The sequence below is a fragment of the Neopelma chrysocephalum genome, unplaced genomic scaffold, assembly GCF_003984885.1.
Source record: "Neopelma chrysocephalum unplaced genomic scaffold, ASM398488v2 Primary Assembly neopelma1_69, whole genome shotgun sequence".
In the NCBI taxonomy this organism is placed as follows: Eukaryota; Metazoa; Chordata; class Aves; order Passeriformes; family Pipridae; genus Neopelma; species Neopelma chrysocephalum.
Window position 1 is genome coordinate 4,848,016 of NW_020897729.1, and position 21,272 is coordinate 4,869,287.

General features: G+C 39.1%; 1 protein-coding gene across 4 annotated transcripts in view; it reads left to right on the plus strand.

The window, feature by feature from the left end:
* Nucleotides 1–13,370: 13,370 nt before the first annotated feature.
* The window catches only part of PEX5L (peroxisomal biogenesis factor 5 like), a 108,454-nt gene continuing 100,552 nt past the window's right edge, over nt 13,371–21,272 (plus strand). For 2 of the 4 annotated variants that reach the window (XM_027685884.1, XM_027685886.1), the window contains exon 1: nt 13,371–13,733. In XM_027685884.1, the coding sequence (XP_027541685.1) occupies nt 13,713–13,733 (21 nt within the window). In that variant the 5' untranslated portion in view covers nt 13,371–13,712. The remainder of the gene's footprint in view (nt 13,734–21,272) is intronic. The other 2 variants (XM_027685885.1, XM_027685887.1) reach the window with 1 other exon arrangement.

Consider the following 21,272-nt stretch of genomic DNA (forward strand, 5'->3'; position numbering starts at 1 on the left):
AGAATCAGCTGCTGGAAGGATTTTCAGCACATCAGAAAGAGATACCCTGTGTGTCAAAAGAAGCAGATACACACTAGTCAAGGTATCTTTAGCAAAAGGAAACTGCAGACAAGCAATAATGCAAATTCAGATGGAAATCACTCCATATTTCAGAGAGAGGCAAGAGATTTGAGAGCTTACAGTGTAGAGAGAGAAAGACAGGACCCAAACTTACCTCCAAAGTGTCTCCATCTATGCATTTGGTTACAGAGCAGAGCAGGATGACATGCAGTAATCCAAATAAAGTGAGTAAAAGGGGAATGCATTAAAAAAATTAGGTTGTTGTCTCTTCCTTGGACTTACCAAGTAATTTTTTTGCCAAAGTACAAATTCTCTACGTGCCCTCCAGCTTCCAGACATCAGCAATGTTTTTGCTCTTAATCAGCCAGACACTTCCCGAGTTAATTCTTTTGTCACGAACTTGTCTAACCAAATGTCCCTGCACACGCTGCATCTCCCTCCTTGTCTCACGAAACAGGGATCTCACACACTCCCTGTATTCTCCCTTGTATCTAAGCAAATGCATAGATCTGCTACACATGATGTCTTAATCACTAGTACTTTCTCAAGAAAAGTTTCAACATCTGCTGTATCTTAATTATAGCATCTCAAGGGACACCAGCTGATTTCCACATTAGTTAGCAAAGCCTTTCTTATTAAGAATTCTTTGGAGGCCAGATTATTCATCTTAACAATGCCACAACACAGCAGGTGAAATACTCTGATGCAGCAAAGCAGCACAAGACCTACTTGTCTTCCAGCCCTTCATGTAGGATTTACTTGTTAAAGCTACACCAAAGGAAGTAAATACCTCTCTCCAAAAAGATGAATTCCACCTTGAAAGACATAGAGTTGTTCCATAAAGAGCAGGCCTTTGTCAGGTATAAATTATCATAACACTGTTGTCATGGAGCTATGAGAATTTATCCCTGCTGAGGAGCTGCTCCAGGATTCTCCAGCTTTTATTGCTGTGTATGTATTGTTGTAGTGAAAGGTTGTCTGTCATGATGAAAGCAAGCATAACACAATGATTTGTTTGTATTTATAACTCCGTGATTTTATATCTGTTAGTCATTGGGGGTTTTTTCCGAATCACATCTGCTCTTGTTACTTTCTGAATCTGAAATCCCCCATTAAGCTGAGTTGTCAGTAACAGCTTTTTATCAGAGTTCATAACTCTCTGCTGGCTCTGGGACACGTGCAGCTAATGACACACACACACCTCTGCCCCAGATTACAACTGAGAAAACAGCAATAGGGAGGCATTGCTAGTGACAATTTTAAAGAGAAACAGTGCTAGGAAAGATTAGATGATATAGGTTCCTGGTCCAAGTCCTTAGTTTACATGACCAGATAACATCCCTGACAAAAGAAGTGTTTCTTTTTGAAAATTATGAAAATCCATCATTACCGAGAATCAAGTATTCACTTTTAAAGGGAACAGAAAGTGAACAATGAAAACTTGTAACAACAGTCCTTTGAAGCTTTATTTTTATTCTTTATTCAGTTGCACAACTCCACAGAATCTCTTTTATATAGTTATTTGAAATGAGCAGGCTTATTTTTTGGAATGAGATTTGCAAAAGCACCAAAAGATCTCTAAGTACAAATCCTTTTGTCTTTCTCTGAGACTTGTGTTATTGTATCACTCATGTTTGCTTTGAAAATGACCTCTTCCTACTCCAGTGGGGTTCTTATTCTGTTATTGACAATCAGGACAGAGTTAGTCAAACCGGCCCAACCTCAAAGTAAAAATATTCCCCCTGCATTGGAATCTTATATTACCACGTAGGCATGAAAGAAATCCTAAAATAAAACTGGTTTACCTGACACTGACAAAGTAGAAGGCAGCTTTCAAAGAATCAGTTTATGAAAAGGCAGACTTCAGAGCCCAATGGTGCACTTCAATCACTTGTTTTACAGGTGTGAAAACAGAAACAGTTCTCACATAGGCCTAAGATGCAATTGATTATTCTTGGCCTATCTCAGCCTGTTAAATTGATGATTGCTGCTGATGCACATTCTTTAAAGAACATTAAAATCCAGAGTGAACTTTTCGTTCTGTCTGTGCCAATGAATCTCAGTCAAGTTTTGTCTGTTGCCATCTACACAGTCCAAAATATTAAGATAGATTCTATTTTACTAGTAACTGAAGAAAAAATAAAATGCCTTTTCCCCCCACTGTGTAGTCAAAATGAATGTTTCTGTTATGAAAATGCTTAGAACCATTAAATCAGGAGCCGGAAACACAGAATACTTGGGAATAACAGAAAATCCAAAAGGAAAATGCAGCAGAATTTGTTTGTGGCAGATTAGTCTGACATGCTGAGTCTGACATTTAAAAACTCTTTCTATTTAAAAGTTACTTCCTTGGTATTAATCCTATCTTGCCATTTTTGTAAGAGCAGAAGAAAAGATGAGCTGATGCTGATATATTAACATAACTCATGACCCTGCAGTTTTTCCTTTGGCAGGTGTCCATCACAGCTCCCTCCACCAGCCTGTGTGGAGTCAAATCAGGGTCTGTTCTCTTATCAACCAGGTGATGTCCACACTTCTCTGCATGGTTGCCTTTCTTGCTGTAAAATGCTGTAAAATACAGAGTTTGTTGTGCTGGCTCTCCACATGACTATACATCAAAGTCTTTATACATAAAGAATACCAAACGACTTAAGGAGTGACATGGAATCACTCAGGAACTGGCCCAGCTGGACTGAAAAATTTCAGAGCAAGGACATAAGGATTTGGCCTACTGAGCTGCTGGGACAGACACATGTTCAGGATCCCACCAAGTCAGGTCTCAGGAGAGTCTTTTCTTATATGCTCCCTTTACAGTGGTACACATTTTCTGTGTGTCAGCAAACAATTCCACAATTCCTGATCCGTGTGACAGGAACTTTTTAACCTACATATATATTTCAGTTTAAAAAAAATAAATTCACCATTAGTTAAAAATATTCTTATGGGTTGAAAATGAGCATGAATCATGAAAAATCAGCATCTGAGAAATTAACTTCTCACTCAGCAGAAAATGTAATGACTTGGGAGCCAGTGCAGCATAGGAAGGCCAAAAACCGTAATGAAAAAAGCTTTGATGGCTCCAAGGGAACTGAGGAAAGCACATTCTCCATCTGATATAGGGGGTGTGTGGGAGATTAGCCCTGGCTTCCCACAAGAACCCTCCCACAGTGACATCAGCTGTCTAGAGGAAAAGGACTGAGATTCAGGTTGGCCACATGTAGGATTTCCACACTCCTGCACTCACACAACACAAAGTACAGCTTGAGAACTCTTTCTGGGCAAGGTGCACAGTTGATGAAAAGAAGTCCCTTTAACCTCTCACACTGAGCATGAAAGCAGGATTCTCTCTCACACATACACACGTGTAAAGAAATATATATTTAAGAAAATCCAACCCTTCTCTTATTTTGTAGGAAGTTGTTTGGTGTAAAGGATTACATTGTAGCTTGGGAATCAGTAAGAGCAGGTACTATCCTGTCAGAATCCCACTGGCTAGTCTTGAGCAATTAGTTTAGAGATGACAAAACCAATACTTACACTGATTAATACTTTGTTCCAATAACACTACTAGGTCCAACCTAAATCAATTCCTATTGGAAGCAAAATATATTATTCAGGAAAAAATAAAACCCAAGGAATCTTGATTTTAAAAACTCCAGCCAGAGAACCCACAACAATCCTTTAAAAACAAATTTGACAGTTTATCACCATTATTAAAAAAATGTGCACCTAGAATCTACCTCTGCTTCACTTCCAACTTGATACCATTTTACTTCTTTATAACTGCTATGTCAATGTTTTCCAGCCTCACACTCTGTGCCTTATATAGATACAGGCTGGGACAAATTACCATTGCTTAAACTAAATAGGTTCAAGTCCTTGAGTATCATGCTGCACAGAATGTCCAATCCATTAATCATTTTCTAAACCCTCAGCAACTCTATTCCTTTTTGAAATATGAATCTGGATCTTCACATGAATTCAGCTATTTGGGAAGTTATCACATCACTACTGACACAGGAGCAGCATAACTTCATGATTCCTGTTTGAAGTTTCTCTTTAGTCCATCTTCATGCCTTTGGCCACTGTATGACAGTGAAACCTCACTCTAATTCCACCAATTATCTATCATGATTTCCCAAACACTTTTCAGTCATTATTTCTGATAAGAGAGTAATTCATCCTACAAAAGTAAGATAAATTATTTAGAATCCTAGACTATCCTGAGTTGGAAGGGACCCACAGGGATTATCAAAGTCCAACTCCTTGCCCTACACAAGACAGACCCGTATATATATATATATACACACACATATATATATAAAAAAACCAAACCAAAAAACCACCACCACCACCACAAAAAAACCCCAAAAACCAACCACCAACCAAACAAAAAAGCGACCAAAAAACCCCCAAACAAACTAACAAAAAATACCAACCCAAATATATGTATATGTTGTATGGGCTTACTTTTAGTTTCACTGAAGTGTATATGATTTATGAATCATTTCATACACTAAATTTATTGCCAAAATCCAAGCTTTATTCCATCTACTAATTATTATTTTTTAATAATTTTCTACTTATTAAAAGAAATAGGAACAGAGCATGACCCAACAATCCCTAAGGTAGCCTATTAGATAATGATTCCCACTTTGCATATTAAGACTACCAGATAAGCAGTTTTAGGTCTTTTTAATGTGTTGCCCAGTTGAATTTGCACTATTCTCATTTCTTAATCAAAGGTTGTGTGGTACCATGACAAATGCCCTGAGAAAGTCCATTACATCAGCACTACAACATTCATCGACCAAACCTCACATATCATAGGAAAGCTATTGAGTTAGTCAGACAAGATATATTTTCCATAAACCAATGAGAACTCCATAAATTGCATTATTCCTGATTATTACTTTACTAATAATGTCCCATATCAGTCTTCCATATTTTGTCAGGGATTGGCACCAGTCTGAAAGGCCTGTAATTACGAAGCCATCCCATTTAAAATTCTGGCACAGTATTTGCATTCCCAGTGCTGTGTCAATTAATAAAAAACAACATTAACAGTCCAGAGACATTCTTAAGCGGTTCCTTGAATACTCCCTGATGAACGTTATTGGAACTGTTCATCATAAAATGTCTTAACTTGAACAGTAGCTGTTTAACAACCTCCATAGTTAGTGATGAAATTTCCCTATCCTTATCTCTAACTCCACAAAATGCCAATAACAGCCCTTACCCTCAAAATGCTTCAAGATCAGTAGTTTAAGGACAATTTATAAGAGCTAGGTATTTGAGTTTTCTAAGTCTTCTGTCTTACAGTACCTCTCCAGTGATTAAGAATATTCCTACTTCAATAAAAATCCTTCTTTCCTTTATATTGAACAGGATGTGAGGTATAAAGCATTCTCATATCTTTTTCATTCTGCCTACCCAGAATTTATATGACATCATTAAACCTTCTGCTGCCAGGAAGTCCCCATGTGGAGTCACTCTAAGTAGATACTTTACTGAATCCAGTAATTTCTCAAGGTTTATCAAGTACAACAAACAGTGAAGTAGTTAATATGATAAGAGAACTATGTGTCATTCCATATTACCAGGAATCACAAGTGGATAAAATCTAATTAAGGGGCCAAATTTTCACTTTGAGATCTGTAGAGCATTTTTGTATTCAAGACAAAAACTGATCAGAAGAAAATCCTTTCAAATCTTCCTTTTGTTTGAGGTCTAGCGTGTTTTTGGTACTAGTATAGCATAAACGTTTTTGTCAGTGCTAAACCATTTAAACCAGACTTTCATGAACTTCACAGGCAAGCATCCTATATAAGCAATTTTACCTAACTTAAGGTCAGTTGATGTGTTTATATTGCACTCACTAATGTAATGCCAATGTGGTGAAAATATAGCAAAGCTTCAAATCAAAGCCAGGGATGGACACTGTCACCCACCTGGCCTCTGACATCAGGAGCTTGGAATAGGTAAATGCCTGTGTACTTCTGCAGCTTCTAAAACATGTTTTGGAAGGCCCAGTGAGATATGTGCAGTTAAAATATTACTGGTATCTGGAAAAATGTAGATTTGGATTACCTAAGGTGGTCAACTGTGATCAGAAGTATGACAGACCTAACACCAGTGATGGGAAAACACAGGCTTGAAAGTATTAAGGCAAGTTAGTTGTTTTCAGAATACTACACCTGATCAAATTCACCCTCAGATAATGTAAGCATAGATTGAAACAATCTCAGAAGCACTAAACAGAACTTGTAAACGGGTGCAAACTCAGTGCTCAGCATTAAAAATAGGGAAAAGAAGAGCTAGAAAAATTACTTCTAGTTACAGCAGAAACACTAAAACACATAAACAATTTTAATATCTAGAAGAAAATAAAGGGAGGAGTAATCAGCAATGCAGACTGATTTTTCTGTACAATGGTGTCACAGGTATAACAGGCAGACAAAACAGAGTAGGTATTTTAAATAAGAACTTTATGATATTGTCATATAGAGCTGGGGGAAACATGGTCTGGAAAAATCACTGTCAGATGGCTGCTTAGTTCTACTCAGAAAAAATTTATTGATGATTCACTGTCAAACTAGAGGGTTTTCCTAAGTGACATATAATTCAGTATTTTGATTTATGATTTGACTAAAGTAATAGAAAACATATTTGTTAAATTTACAGAGAACATGAAGCTAGAAAAGCTTAAGAGAATAAGACAGGGATGTGCTCAGAATTTAAAAACATGCAGATAAAGTGGAGAAAGGGTTTTGAATAAGTAGGATACAAGTCAAACACAGTGTCAAAAGTCCACAATTAGGTAGGACTAATCAACTACAAAAAACCCATACAGTGGCTAAACAAATGATTAAGGAATATCATCAAAGGTAACAGGATCACAAGCTTAATATGACTCAACAATATCATGGTGTTGCCATGGGGGGATATAGAAACAGAAATACTGGATGTAATACACACAAAGAATTTTTTCTGACCTACCCAGCAAGAGCAGACAAGAGCACTTCTACAGTTTGGGACATTGCTAAAGCAAACTGGTCAAAGGGAAGTAACAAGAAAGATGATCAAGATCTAGAAAACCCAACCCATGTGACAAGGTTTAAGGAATTGCTCACTCTAGAAAAGACAATATTACAGGAGACACAATAATTTTCCTAAAATGTGTAGAGTAGCTACAAAGGGAAAGGGAATATATCCTTCTTTACATCAATTTTGGCTAAAACAAAAAGAACAGAAGGTATAGACTTCATCAATGCATGTTTAGGTAAGTCAATAGTAAAATAGTAAAAGCTTTCAAATAGTAGGATAGTTAAGCACTGCAGATGATAAAACAGAGGGTTGTGGACTGTCCACATTTTGAGACCTTAAATAAGAGGTTGGAACATCAGCCCCAATACATTTGTGCTACACTGCAATCACAATGACTGCAGTACAAGTGTGCCCTTGGAGATTCTAAACCTTCCATGAAATTCTTCTACTTCAAAAAAAGAGGAATGGTTGGTTTACAAGTCTGTAGCATTTACGTAGATGAGGCCTTTATTCATGCACTCTGTTTCAAAGTGAAAAGTTTGTGTTGACTTCAGCAGAAGCACATCAGGGCCCAAATTCAGAAAACTTAAGAGCAATGGCCATTTGGCCATTGAAAAGCAGTTTTCTTGGGATCTGCAATCCGTTGCCTGACAAAAGTGGGGAGACATGCTTTCTCCTTTTTTGTCTAAATAAGCAGATAATCCTTTCTGTATAAGGCATTTTTGTGTGGAGAAAAGTGTTACAACAGATCAAAACCAGCTTCTCTGCAAAGGAAACCTCCTCTGCTAGGAAGCTGACTGTATGGCTGGGCAAACAACAGTTACTATGGTGCTAAGAAACACAACCACACGGGATAAAGGCAGGACAGACCAACTAAAAGGCCATTTCCTGTTATGATCTGATGTGGATGATATGTTAATGCATAACCATGATTGCATCCTCCCTCAAAGAGGATGCATATTGCAGCTTCAGCTGTTGCTGAGCTGGGAAGTGGGAAGGTGAGCTTGATACAAGCCCACTCAGAGCTCACCTTTCCCAGGGAAATTACAGTTTCAACACAAGTGCTTGTTTCAGATATGGGCATCAATGGTACAGAGTAAGTACTGACTAAAACACAAGAAGTTTCACCTCAACATGAGGAAGATCTTCTTTACATGGAGGGTATCAGAGCTCTGGAACAGCTGCCCAGGGAGGGCGTGGAGTCTCCCTCTCTGGAGACATTCCAAACACATCCAATCTGGATGTGTTCCTGTGTCACTTGCTCCAGGTGACCCTGCCTTGGCAGGGGGTTTGGACTGAATGATCTCCAGAGGCCCCTTCCAACCTTGAAAATTCTGGGATTCTCTGAAGTAGTAGCAGTAAATAACCTTGCTCCAACAGGTACCACCACCTGTATAACATGAGCTGACCAGGACACAGCTGGACTGCTCCTCCTCTGCCCACTCACAGCACTCACCCCACACAGAAAACTGGGGTAACAACGGACATGCTGCTCACAAATTAGGGCAACAACAATGGAAACTTCAACTGAAATAGGACTGAGAGTTTGCAACTATGCTGGTTATAATCTGTAGTAATTATTCTTCATTCTGTTGATAAGTTCTAGGCTGGTATTTACTGACAGACAGTAAATACACATGAACAAAACTGGTGTAATTCCAGCATAACAAAAAATTATCCTGTTAGTATTCTACTCACGCTATTTACAACTTCATTGCTATTTTTTTACTGTGACTGGTGGTTTCTACATTGAGTCTTTTTGATTAAATGTTTTATATGCATCATTAGTAAAACTTTCAGCTTTTTAAAATTAATTTTGGATTGTGTGTTGTTCAAATTTATTATTCATTAAAGTATGTAAAGCATCTCCAAAACCTCTTTTACATGCATTCCCTAAACACATATAAATCACGCAATGTGTAAATACACCTAATATAATTAGCACTTTCATTAACGTGTGGTTGTACCATTCATACCTTACAACTGCAATTAGAAAACAAAGAATAAAGTGTAATTAGAATCTGTCAGAACTAACAATATTAAAAATCCTTAATTTTATGTTATTATTAAAATTTAAGACTATTAATACATTAATTTTCACAGTCTTTGCACCTCATTGGAGTCTAAGAATAAGCTAGCTTATTTTCAGTAGTTAATTTTTAATCAGCTCCATGTTTTCACAAATTAGGCCAATTACTCTCCGTTAGCAGAAAATAGTATTAATGAAAATATTTATTTTCATTAATGTTTGTAAAGATCTATTTCTTAATGAAATATAGGCATTAGGTCTAAATGAACCCAAATAGTTTCCATGTATGCAAATTTCTTATCTCCATGTCTACATGAGCTAATAGACTAATTTTTTTTGCAAGGTATGTGCACCAGAACATAAATCTATTATTGAACAAAGCAGCAAATCTGTGTCTTTATGACCAAATGTGTTTTATAGTTGGCTGCTGGCAGCACAACCTGTTGTCACACAGGAGAAACACCGAGAGACTCAGAGAGATCTGACAAGCACAGCAGAGTGATGGACATACAACCATTCAGGGCCCAAGTTTCCCAAAGTGGCCCCTCCAAGTCTCGCTTCTGAAATTGCAGGAATGAAGCACGTCACAGGCTGGGGCTGCCTCCCATGCCACAAATCATCTCCCTCAATTTGCGTTTAAAACTCTTTCATTGAACACGTTTTTGCGCAGGATACGTTGAGTCTATGTTCACTTTTCTACCTGGAATGTGCAGATCTGTCTATCGTTGCACGATTTTCTTAATAAAAATCATGACTTGCCCTTGCCATGTGGTTTCTTGGCAAGGAAACCACAGACTTTGCCATTCCAATCACTGTGATAACGAAGAATACTAGAACAGCTGTTGTTAACTTGGGATCTATATGCGTTGTCTTGTGCAGTTTCAGAGGCAGTGATTTAAAACTATTTTTTTTTTAATTTGCAGGATGACACAAATATCAGTAAGGCCTAGAGGAATGCAATATCTACCACCTCCCAGGGGGAGTTAAGTATCAGGGGTTTGACAGTAACTAGGTAGTTGCCAGATTCTCCAAAAACACCTTGTGCACTCTGTATTTCTGAAAACGCCCCTGCACTCCCATTACTCTCTTCAGGATTCCTAATAGCCCCAGAAATGTATTTGAGCATTTATTTGTAAAATAAAGGATTTTTATTTGACTTTCTTCAGAATTTCCTCTGGCAATTTAATATTAATTAAAATCTGTTGAGCCATATGGTGACTCTTCTTTTTCTTAACAAACATTATGACTTTCGTATTTTCTACCATGATTTTTCCCATTTTTGCCATAACAAACAACAAATCTTAGAGAGCTCATAGCACACAGACATCACTGGTTCAAATATTAATGCAACCACACAGACCAAAAGGGACCACAATAGAAAAATGTTTTCAAAGCATTTTAGACAAGTGAACCTTGTGTGATTAAATATGCACTGTAACAAAATAGACTTTCACATTCATAAATAGAGCAGAGTCACAAAGAGCATGGGTCCTGGCACTCATCTTTTTCTGAGCTGTAAAAAGTTGCCTTTGTATTTATGGTACAGAATTACACATCAATGTTTTCTGTGCCACTCATCATTGCATTTTTTAAATTGCACTATAACTGAGCAATAAATATAATGCATTGATTCCAGATTAGAACTAGATGGAGAGAGAAACAATCTCGCTGAGGCTTCTTCTTGAGAAGAGCGAGAGCAAAGGTAGAGTTTACAACTGTGGAAGCACAGCACTGTGAGTGTGGTTTGGACTGAAACATATTTGAAGAGCAGCTCCTTAAGCAGAAACCCCTGCCATCCATCCATCCATCTCTGCATCCATCTCCCTCCATCTCTCCTCTGCACCAACTGCTGCTTTGCCAGCTTTCTCACTGGCCAGTGCCAAGTGATTTAGCCCCTGCTAAGGAAAAAGGCAAAAGCTGGATCTATCTGGCTTTACTGGATCTGTCAAATCCTGCCAAAATGTGACATCAATATGCCATTGCATCAACAAATTGTGAAATGAATGCACCTGCTTCTGATGCATTAGGAAAAATGCCTGTTCCAATGCACACTATACTATTAATCTCATATCTAACATTTGGATCTTGATAAATTCTACTCACAAATAACATACCGTGAAAAATAAAATATTATGAATAATTACTTCTGAATTAACAATTCTTCTTATTACAAGTGTACTTTTTCATATTTTGTAGGAAAAACTTAAATCATGATGCATGTACTTAGATGTAGAAAAAATAGATATTGCCGCACACTGGTGTTGACAAATTTCCCCCAGCTTCCCCCCTGAGAAAAACACAAAAGCCTTGTACTTAAACCAACAATAAAAAAAGACATTTTCATGTGCTTTAGAAACATTCAGATACTATAAACCTGCACACTAACACGGGAATGGATAATCTGGATCTACTGTAGCCAGAGTGAAAAACTGCACCTTCAAGATTACTAAAAGCTTGAGAGTCTAATAAATCTGTTCAACAAACAGCAAAGGCACCAGGGCTCCAAGTTTAAATAGGACTCGCTTTTTTTCATCTAGACCTAAACTTTCTTCTAAATTGAGCCCAAAGGCAGCCAGATATTTATATCTGCAAAATATGTACTCTGTATTTTGTACTTTAAGTGAAACCACTATAAATCAAGTTTGGTGCTTCCATCTTAGTGCAGTCACCTTTTGTATTACACAGTGAAGTTTTACAGTAATATATGTCTAACATGTATGGACAATCCCAAAGTAGTATTTTAAGCTCATCAGCCCTTAATTGAGGTTTTCAAAGCAGCTTAAGGGATTTAGACAAAAAATACTCATTTCTTATTTCCTTTTATCACCGATACATGGCTAAACTCCTCGGCTGCTCTGAAAATCTCAGTGAACTGGATACATATTCATTGGATGTAAGAGAACTGTCACTTTTGCTATCTATCTAAAAGATAAAACCCTTAAGCTTAAACGAAAAAAATAATTGGATAGATTTTCCTTGTGCCGTCACTGACGAAGTCATGTTCTGCAAAACCCCATTTTTTAGCTGAATGGGAGCAGTTCAAAAAGGCTTATTTAGTCAGCTGAAATGAGAGCTGTGATGATACAAATGTGCTGGTTTCAGGAATAAGAAATCTATTTTGCATTGCTCTAGTGTTGGAACATGCTTAAGATTGGATTGCTCTGGTCTATCAAAAGCATCATAAAGTTTTGTATAGTTTAATGGTAAAACTTGGCAGCTCTGAGCCAAGAAATTACAAAATCTAGCAAATTCCAGATGCTGGATGTTTTCTGAGTATAGACACACTGGGTAGGACAGAAATTTGCAACGAAATTGAAGCAGCTGCTCCTTTTAGCAGATTAGAAGTTAAAGGTTTGAGCTGGGGGAAGAGGAGTAAAAAGCTGGATCCAAGATGATGCAAGTGTCTCCTGCAGGATTTAGCCAGGCCTGTTGTGCCAGTTTGCAAGGTCAGAATTTTGCATATACAGGCCAGTGCCAGATTTTTGCCTATATAAGAGTGTCTTTGGTTAGCGCCGAAAAACGCTACCAGGCAATGCTACCGAGCCAGAATGAAAGTCTCCTGATCCTTTCTGGGAATCACAACCCATCACGTTTGCTTTTCATACGCACAGCTCAAGGTAGGGCCCGGCCCGAGCATATCACTGAAATCCGGTTAATTGCGGTCGGGGAGCGGCGGGGAAGCGCTGGGAGCGAGCCCCGCTTTGGAGGCAGCGACCATTCCCGGGATGCGCTCCCTGCGCGGTCCCTCTCCCTCCACGCCGGGAGGTAAAACTCGCGGCTCCGTGTGACACATCCAGGTTTTGCAGTGTCCTGGCTCCGGGACGCTCCGATTTTTGTTGTTGTTATTATGCTTTAGTAGGGGTTTTTACCGTGTTTTTTTTTCTTTCTTTTTTTTTTTTTTTTGTTTAATGCTTGCAGTGGGAGCCGGCAGCCCCCGGCGGGGCGGTGGGACCGGGGCAGCGCGGCTCCCCCGGGACCCCGGCGGGCTCCGCCCGATGGCCGCGGGGCTCCGCGCGTTCCCTGGATGCTGCTCTGCGGAGGGAGGGAGGGAGGGAAGGAGGGAGGGGAGAGGGGAGGAGAGAAGGAAGGAGGGGGGGGGGAGGCGGGGGCCGGGGCCGCCAGGCCGGGGCGGCTGCAGCGGGACGAGGCGCGGAGCGGAGCGGAGCGGGCGGCGGGCGAGGCCCGGCAGCAGCAGCGGCCCCGCTCCGCCCCGCGGCGCTCCCGCCCGGCGGCCCCGCGGCCGCCCGGGTCCGCCCGGGTCCGCCCGGGTCCGCCCGCCTCTCCAGCACCCCGCCGGGAGGAACAGCTCCCGAGCAGTTCGCAGCTCCGCATCCGAGAGGGAAACACAGCCGGAGAGGCGCGGAGGGGAGAGGAGAGCAGCGAGCAGCTCTGGGTTACTGAAACCAGTACAGGAGCTGCCAGGACAAACTGAGCTTTTGCCAAAAATAGCTCTTTCAGGGTTAGGCTTTTTTTTTTTTTTTTCCTTTCTTGTAGTCGAGCGCCCAGCAGAAGTGCCCCAGCCCCAGCGCACACCCAACCTGTCGGCCTGAGGGGCAGCTGAAGCAGCCAGAGCAGAATGTACCAGGGACACATGCAGGTAAGCGGCTCCGAGCAGGATGCATGGAGAGGGGAAGCCTCGGAACGGACTCCGCTGAAACGCGGCTCCGTGAAGTTTGAATGGGTTGAGCGGAGGGGAGATGCCACCCTGGCACTGTGCAACAAGTGACCTGGTGCAATGTGACAGTGGCACTCCAGCTCAGGGGTAAAGGGAGCAGCTTGCCGGGGGCTGGCGCTGCTCGAGGGGGAGGATGGCAAAAGGGTTCTGTCAACTTTGTAACTAGGTGAAGTTGTGTGTGTATTTATCCATGTATGATGCCTGCTTGTTCAAACAGATTCAAGGGAGTATTCCAGGGCAAACATTGTTGTGGCATGCCTTAAGTGACACATGTCTCCTGCCATCCTCTTGATGCATCTCTTCCTGTATGTCAAGTGAAGGGCAAACAATAAGGGAAAAGACAGAGCACTTGCTTTGCAAAATCTGCAAAGGTTTCACACCACACTAAAACCGTCGATTTGCACAGTGCGTTGTGTTTAAAGGTGATGGATTTGTATTCTTCCCTCCCAACACGGGATGAGGATTGATTTTGCTAAGCCCCAGAATGACTTTGTAGAATGAATTCAAACACATGGCTAAGAGACTTTAACATTTTAGGCAGAAATATTTTCTCATGATCCTATTGATCCTACATTGCCTTGGCAGAATGCGCCTCTCCTCGATAAAACATACAACTGCCTTGAACGTGATGGCTTTAACCTTGACTCCTGCTCTCCTTCACATGGCTCTTCCTTGGAAAGCCAAGCCTGTTTTGAAGGAGGAAGTGCCAAAGTGGAGTAAAGGTTTACACTGACATCCCAAATTTATTTCTTTGCTTTGGACCCAATCTGGCTTTGTGTTCACTGCCAGGAACAATGTAATGCCTTTATCACGTACAGTGGCACCAGCCTTGCATGTGGTGGTGTTTGCACTAAGGCTGTTTACAGAGGAACTGCAGCCTTACCAAGTGCAAGCTGACCACTTCTGTTTGGTGTGATTCTGCCCAGCATTTAAATATTTGCTGAATGATCACCGGTGACATTAAACTTCAGTCAATGTCAGACACAGGGTTGTGTGCGATATATGTGAGTTCAGTGAGGACTCTGATTCAGCACTGCTTTCCAGAACTGAATTATACCAGTTACTCTTTCATGTTTGTGCTATCTGATCCAACAATGATAAATAATGTGTCATAATACTGCTTGTAATAGGAGAGCAAACAGGTTTGAACAAGATATGTAATCGATGGAGGGAGTATACGTATTACCATTTATTTCTGAAAATAAGGTTAAAACACAAAACCAATCCTATAACTAATGATACTGAGTTGGACATTGCCAAATAGGTATTTACACCCTTAAGAAAGCAGAAGTTCTATGCTATGAGTTATAGATTGCAACAAATGTACAACACTTTATAAAAGGAAATCTAACGGAATCTTGAGGTGCCTGTCAGCACTTTAAATTTTCTGAGTCATTAAAAGAGTGAAATCAAACTTGCAATAGGAGAATAAGGTCAAAACATGCAAATGTATTGTGACTGATATCCTTTAATTTTTTTCTTTCAAAATATTTTGATTTTTCTAGCCCAAATATAATCAAATTCTAATCAAATTCTCTTAAAACGTTTGCTGAACTAAAAATACTATTCTTATTGAGTACACTTACCATTGTTAAAAATAAAAACCCACCTGAGTTCATCACCCAAACTTTTTAATATATCTGTGTCCTAACAGGACATTAATGTTCTTTAGATAATACCTAAAAAGCCTAAAGCCTTAGGAGAGATTTTTATGTTTAATTATATCTTTAATTAGAGCCTTTAAGTGAGTTAGACAAAGACAATACAGGGCTGATTTCTTTGCAATGAAATGATCTATTGTAATGTTTATTAAACCATGTTGGAACATAAACTGTCAGAGTTACCATACAGTATTAAACTATACACTAAATACTGTATCAAACCACACACTATTAAAAATGTAGGCACATTCTAAGCATTACAGGTCCTTTCTTGCTATCCAAGACTTTCTTGTAAGTCTTCTACTAATTTAGCGAAAATTAATTGCAATTACAGCCAATCTAAAATAAGGTGAATCATAAAACCAGTCCAAACTTGGGTAGATCAAGTCAGACACATAAGTCAGTACCTGGACTCCTAAACAAAAGTAATCTCATTTTTAAAGCACTGAATACTTATAGAACTTATGTTTCTTTGAGCGAAACTGGAGTATTTAGCTGGGTACTTGACTTAATACATCCAAATGCAAAGTGATGTGCCAATATATAATACGTGTTCCTACATTCTTGAAAGTTATAGTGATCAAATGTAGGATTTGCCAATCATAATTTCCCTTTTTTCTAGTGTTCTGTTCTCAAATGCAAAAGTAAAATCTGCATAATTAATTCCATAGTCCAATTACTTTAAAAGATGTTTACAGAGCCTATGTTTTACTAATAACCTGCTGTAACTCAGCTAATTCTTGGAATACTTCTGAAAGGGGATAACATTAGCAACTGTAACAAGGTAATAAGCATAATTACAGAGATTGGGAATTGACCTATCTTGGATAGGCATCAAGCATTATCAGCTTCAGTGGGGAATTTCTGACTAAGCTCAATAAATTCTGCAAGTGTACATGAAATATACTTTGCATTTAAGCACTGCTGAAGTCCAGCACCTAAAGTACTTTACAACAGGCCACAATGTGTGTGTCTCTTCTTAATTCTTAGTGTATAGTACAGATTCAGTTTGTTGGATCGTTTTTTTTTTCTGAATCCCAGAAAGTCACTTTATTCATTCCGAAGACGTAGGTTTAGATTTCCCTCTTACTGCTTTACGAATGAAGCCTCACAACACAGAAATACTAGAGAGGTCCTAAGCTCAAATTCCAAAGATAGCTGAAAAAGAATCTAAAAAGAAGGTATGTCCTGTCTTTCCATTTCCAGGTACCTTTCTGTGAGATTAGCTGTTGCGTTACTTGGGCACCACGCGCTTCCACATAAAACACGGGTAGAAAGGAGAAGCTGCCTTCCACAGGCCAGCACCACAAACAGAAATAAGATGCAATACAGTGCCACAGGAGCTCTTTTAAAGCTATTTCACCACCATAATAGGCTTAAGCATCTGATTTAGCCCTATTTACCAACCGGTTCAGTTTATGCAGTGACCATCTAAAGCAGAGCAGGGACTGACATCGGTCCTAAGGCACGAGCTGCCTCCTGGAGCCTGAGCCCTCAAGGTGAGGCTTTTGCATGAGAAAGAACTTCAGATGAGGTGCACAGATTGTTTGTCTTCAAACACACCACTTCAGTTATGTCAGAAGTCCTATTTAATTCAGTAAATGTAGTCTCTGACAGGATGAAACCTGATGGATACTGGAGCACACCCTGGGATTCACAGATAAGACGAAAGAACCAGGTCTGGATGCTAAACTGTACAAGGTGAAAGAGAGAGTATTTCTCTCTTGGGACAATGTGTGCAATCCAGTGTGCTGTTTTTCATCTTCTTCAACAAAACAGGAGCAGACCAGATGGAAGCAGAACATAAGCTGAATTCAACCCCCAATCACTGCTGTAAAATGTCTGTCATTTTAACAACCAACAATAAGAAGTTTTAAAGTTTTTACAGTATATTATATACCTGGTATCAGTCCCTCCCTTTGACTTTTATGAAAGTTCTATAAATGGGTGGAGGGTAAATTGCAATCATTTTCAGCAGCATTTGGCTTCCTATGAAGTTCAAAATAAATGCCTTCAAAACTGTTTGCCTTGATGCTGTATATAGTCAGCTTTCCCCAGCACAAATGCTTGAACAGAAGAAGTGCTTTGCCAAATGTTGGCATGGGATTTTATATATGGCAGCGTTATGTTTCAAGATGGCTTAATTTAGACAAAGCAGAAATCTTGACCACACATGGCTATCAGAGTTCCTCTGGCACTTTCTCGCAAGAACAGGCTTGTTAGTCACGATGCCTTGGCCAAGTTCCAGATCAGATAGTTTGTCTTCTAAACTTTTAATTGCATAGACAATCAATTTCATTATCAAAGATATTTAATATTCTACCATTGGCATTTCATATTCACATGAAATAAGCCATATTCATCATTCACATTTCAGTAAGATTTCAGTTCTCAAACACGTACCTATATGATAGTAGTGGGTCAACAGAAAAATAAGTATGCGCACGTGGAAATTCTTGCAAGATGAAACATCAAGGGCTTCACATGTTTTAGTGGGCCTGAAAAGTGTTGCTAAATATTTTATTAAAAACATTTTTGAACTGATTTCTCAACACTTAAGACACATCTAACTCACTGGGAAAAAGGGAAACAGAACAGTCTCAAGATTCACTGCAGATGCAAGTCACATTTCAACTTACTTGGCAACCTATTAAAAATACTGTAATATTGTTGGCTACCTAAACTAAATGAACCCCAAGCTATTAATCAGTTATGAATAAGAAAAAAGTCAAATGCATTTTTAGGTTAATAAAACAGCTCACAAAGAATACACACAATGTAAACTTAAATTAATGCTAAATTCCATCTCTGCTCAGCTGTTAAGTTCAACATAAACTTAATAACTTCAAGCTACAAAATTCTAATAATGTGGGCACATAGTTGGAATGCTAACTGATCCGTAGTGATGGCAATGAACCATAACTCCGAGCCTAGCTAAAATGCTTTTAAGATAAACTGATAATTTTTTATTATTACAACCCTTTTCTAAAAGTACTCTCAACAGTAGGGCAGTCTTTATGTTGATGTGTTTTCCATTTTGTCTTGATATTTTCCAATTAATTCACTAGCAGCTTTACAAGTTTTGAAAAGCAGATTATGAAGTGCTTATAAATGAAAAAAGCTAAAAATAATGAGCTCACTTTCATAGAAGGAAGTTCATTCAAAGAAAGTTGGTGATACACTGCGTTTGGCGAAGGCGCATTCCGAAACTGCACAAATTGTGAGCATTTGTAATGCTGGTAGAGAGAAGTGTTCCTTGAAGCTGTTAGGCAGTTTTACAAGAGCCTAGCAGAAAATCTTGCAAAGGCTGGGAAATTCTTGGCACATGCTATATTTTTACTGGATGTAAATTAAGGAGAACTCTTACTAACTAAGGATCCACCCCTCTATTCTGGAATTAAATTCATTCAAAACATAGAAAAACAACAGTCCCTAGCACTGACATATATTTATATAAATGTCAGTCTAAACCCAATATATAACTTTCACTAAGGAGGCACTATTTACTCAAGAATCATGCTGGGGGTTTTTTTCTACCACTACTGTCACAATTTTCTATGCAAAGGAGGAGTATAAAAGGTTGGGATAAAGTCCACAAGTTAGACCAGGATGAATTGTCCAAACAGAACAAGGTGCATGAAAGGATGGAAAGAGTAAGGTAACCACATAGACAAATTTCGAGGTCCCATTAGGAAATGCAGTCTCATAAACTCAGCTGTAGAATAATTTGTAATTTATAATAATCTTGTTTCTAAGCAAGCTGATTTTCCAGAAGATTTAAAAAAAAAAGAGGTTGATGTATAAAGCAGGTCCATTTACAACCATCTATTCAGTTTAAGTTGCTACCCTTTTTGCAATAGTTAAAAGTGAAAATGGTAAAAAAGTTGGAATAGTACTTAGAATTAATCTACTCAGCATAGGAATTATGTACTAGTTATTTGTATATCACAGAGTCTTACGTTTGCATAGTCTATTTCAGAAATAGCTGATCCTGCAAAACTGAAAGAAGTACCTGTCTTCCAAATCAGGTGTCATGACATGTAGACTAGGAGGTCACTGTCTGTAATTATGCAGTTTCATCATTGTCCAACAGCATTACTAACAAAATGCCTAAGGACCATAAAGAGCATATTCAGCAAATTCTTCCACCAGGTTAGGATTATTATGAACAGTCTAATATTTCATTGCTTTCCTCGCAGGCCTTTGACATTCTGAGTCATTGGTACATGAGTTTTACTTCCAGTGGTTTATTTGCATATAAATAAAGTAAATTCTAAAATATCAAGTAACTGAAACTTATTATTCTGAATGGAAAAAAGTCCATGTCTCATCAGATTGCCTATGCCCAGGAACAGAAAACACAACCCAAAGTTTAACGTTAGCCCCTGAATGTGATTTTCCCAGAGTTTGCACAGTGAGTCAGGTCTCAGCATTACTGCAGTTCCTCACAAACATTTTGTACTAAACTTCCATCAGGTTGGCATAGTAGATGTACACCTTGCCTACCACGCCACTCACACAGATCTGTCACTGTTGCTTCTCTCACTGTCCTATTTGTTCGTTTTCTCCTCCTTATCTGAGTCTGAAGGCTTTCATGAGATGTTTTGCCTCCTGCTACATTTGTGCCGTGGTTTCATTTCTGCTGCCCACAGTAGGGCAGCCAAGCTCAGCCAGGTCATGACTGCTGCGAGCAACAGGGTCTGAGTCACCTCTCAGCAGCACTTGGTCACAAGGCAAAGATGCCCCACAGTGAAGTTCACTGCCACGGGCAGAACGAAGCAAACTGATGGTGGAGGACTTTTTACTGCCAGCAGAGCTCCCTGCTCACACACTGTGTCTAGATCAGGAAACAATGGGGGAACACCACAAAAAGGGAAGTAGCCAGCTTTAAGAAAACAACCTGACTTTTTGCCTACAGTCACTACAGTGTGTTTGCAGGGTAGGCCTATGTCCATGGACTCCCTTTTCTCACGTGCTTGTCTATTTTGGCAACACCTACAGAAAAAGAACCACACTATAGTCTTTGTGACTTTCTCTGTAAAACAGGGAACACTCTACTGCTTCATGTTCACTTGTCTTAGAGCAGTCTACTGCCTTCTGGTGACCTGGACTGTTAATTTCGTGTCATTTCCTTAAAACACCTCTTGTCCTAATATGGATGCTGAATTTAATACAAATTACCAACACCTTTGGACAGCATTTTCCAATAAACATACAAAATATCAGCTATGCATTTAGAACAACAAAACCATATGTGATAAGGAAGGTACTGTGCATTGAATTCAGACAAACAATCTTTCTTTATCACATTAAGACTTTGTTTTCTGTTACAAAATACATAAAAGAAATTCAAATGCTCTTATCCGCTGACACTTAGAGATGAGACCTTCAGAATTATTTTACATTCATTTGATATCAATCATTTGGCTTTATAGACTTCAATAGTTTTCAAAAGCTGGAGACACAAACCTTAAAATTTGCCTTACCAACATTAGGACCAGCTGTATCTTACCTTTACATGAGCGCATGTAAGTGGAAATTACACTGATGTAAAAAAAAAAAAGAATCATTTCCTTCCAAGTCTTTTCCACATTAATCCCTGTCTTCCAAATGTCACCAGTTGGGTTCCAAAGTTACAGTGTCAAGTAGGGAGTACACATGTCCTGGATAGGGGCAGGAGAGCTGTCACAAAGTGCATTTTCAAATACAACATTTTCTAACTAATAGATGTATCAATAAAAAGGTTCAGGATCTCTTATTCACTGTTCATTAAAAATTACCTGAGGGGTAACTTGCCCAT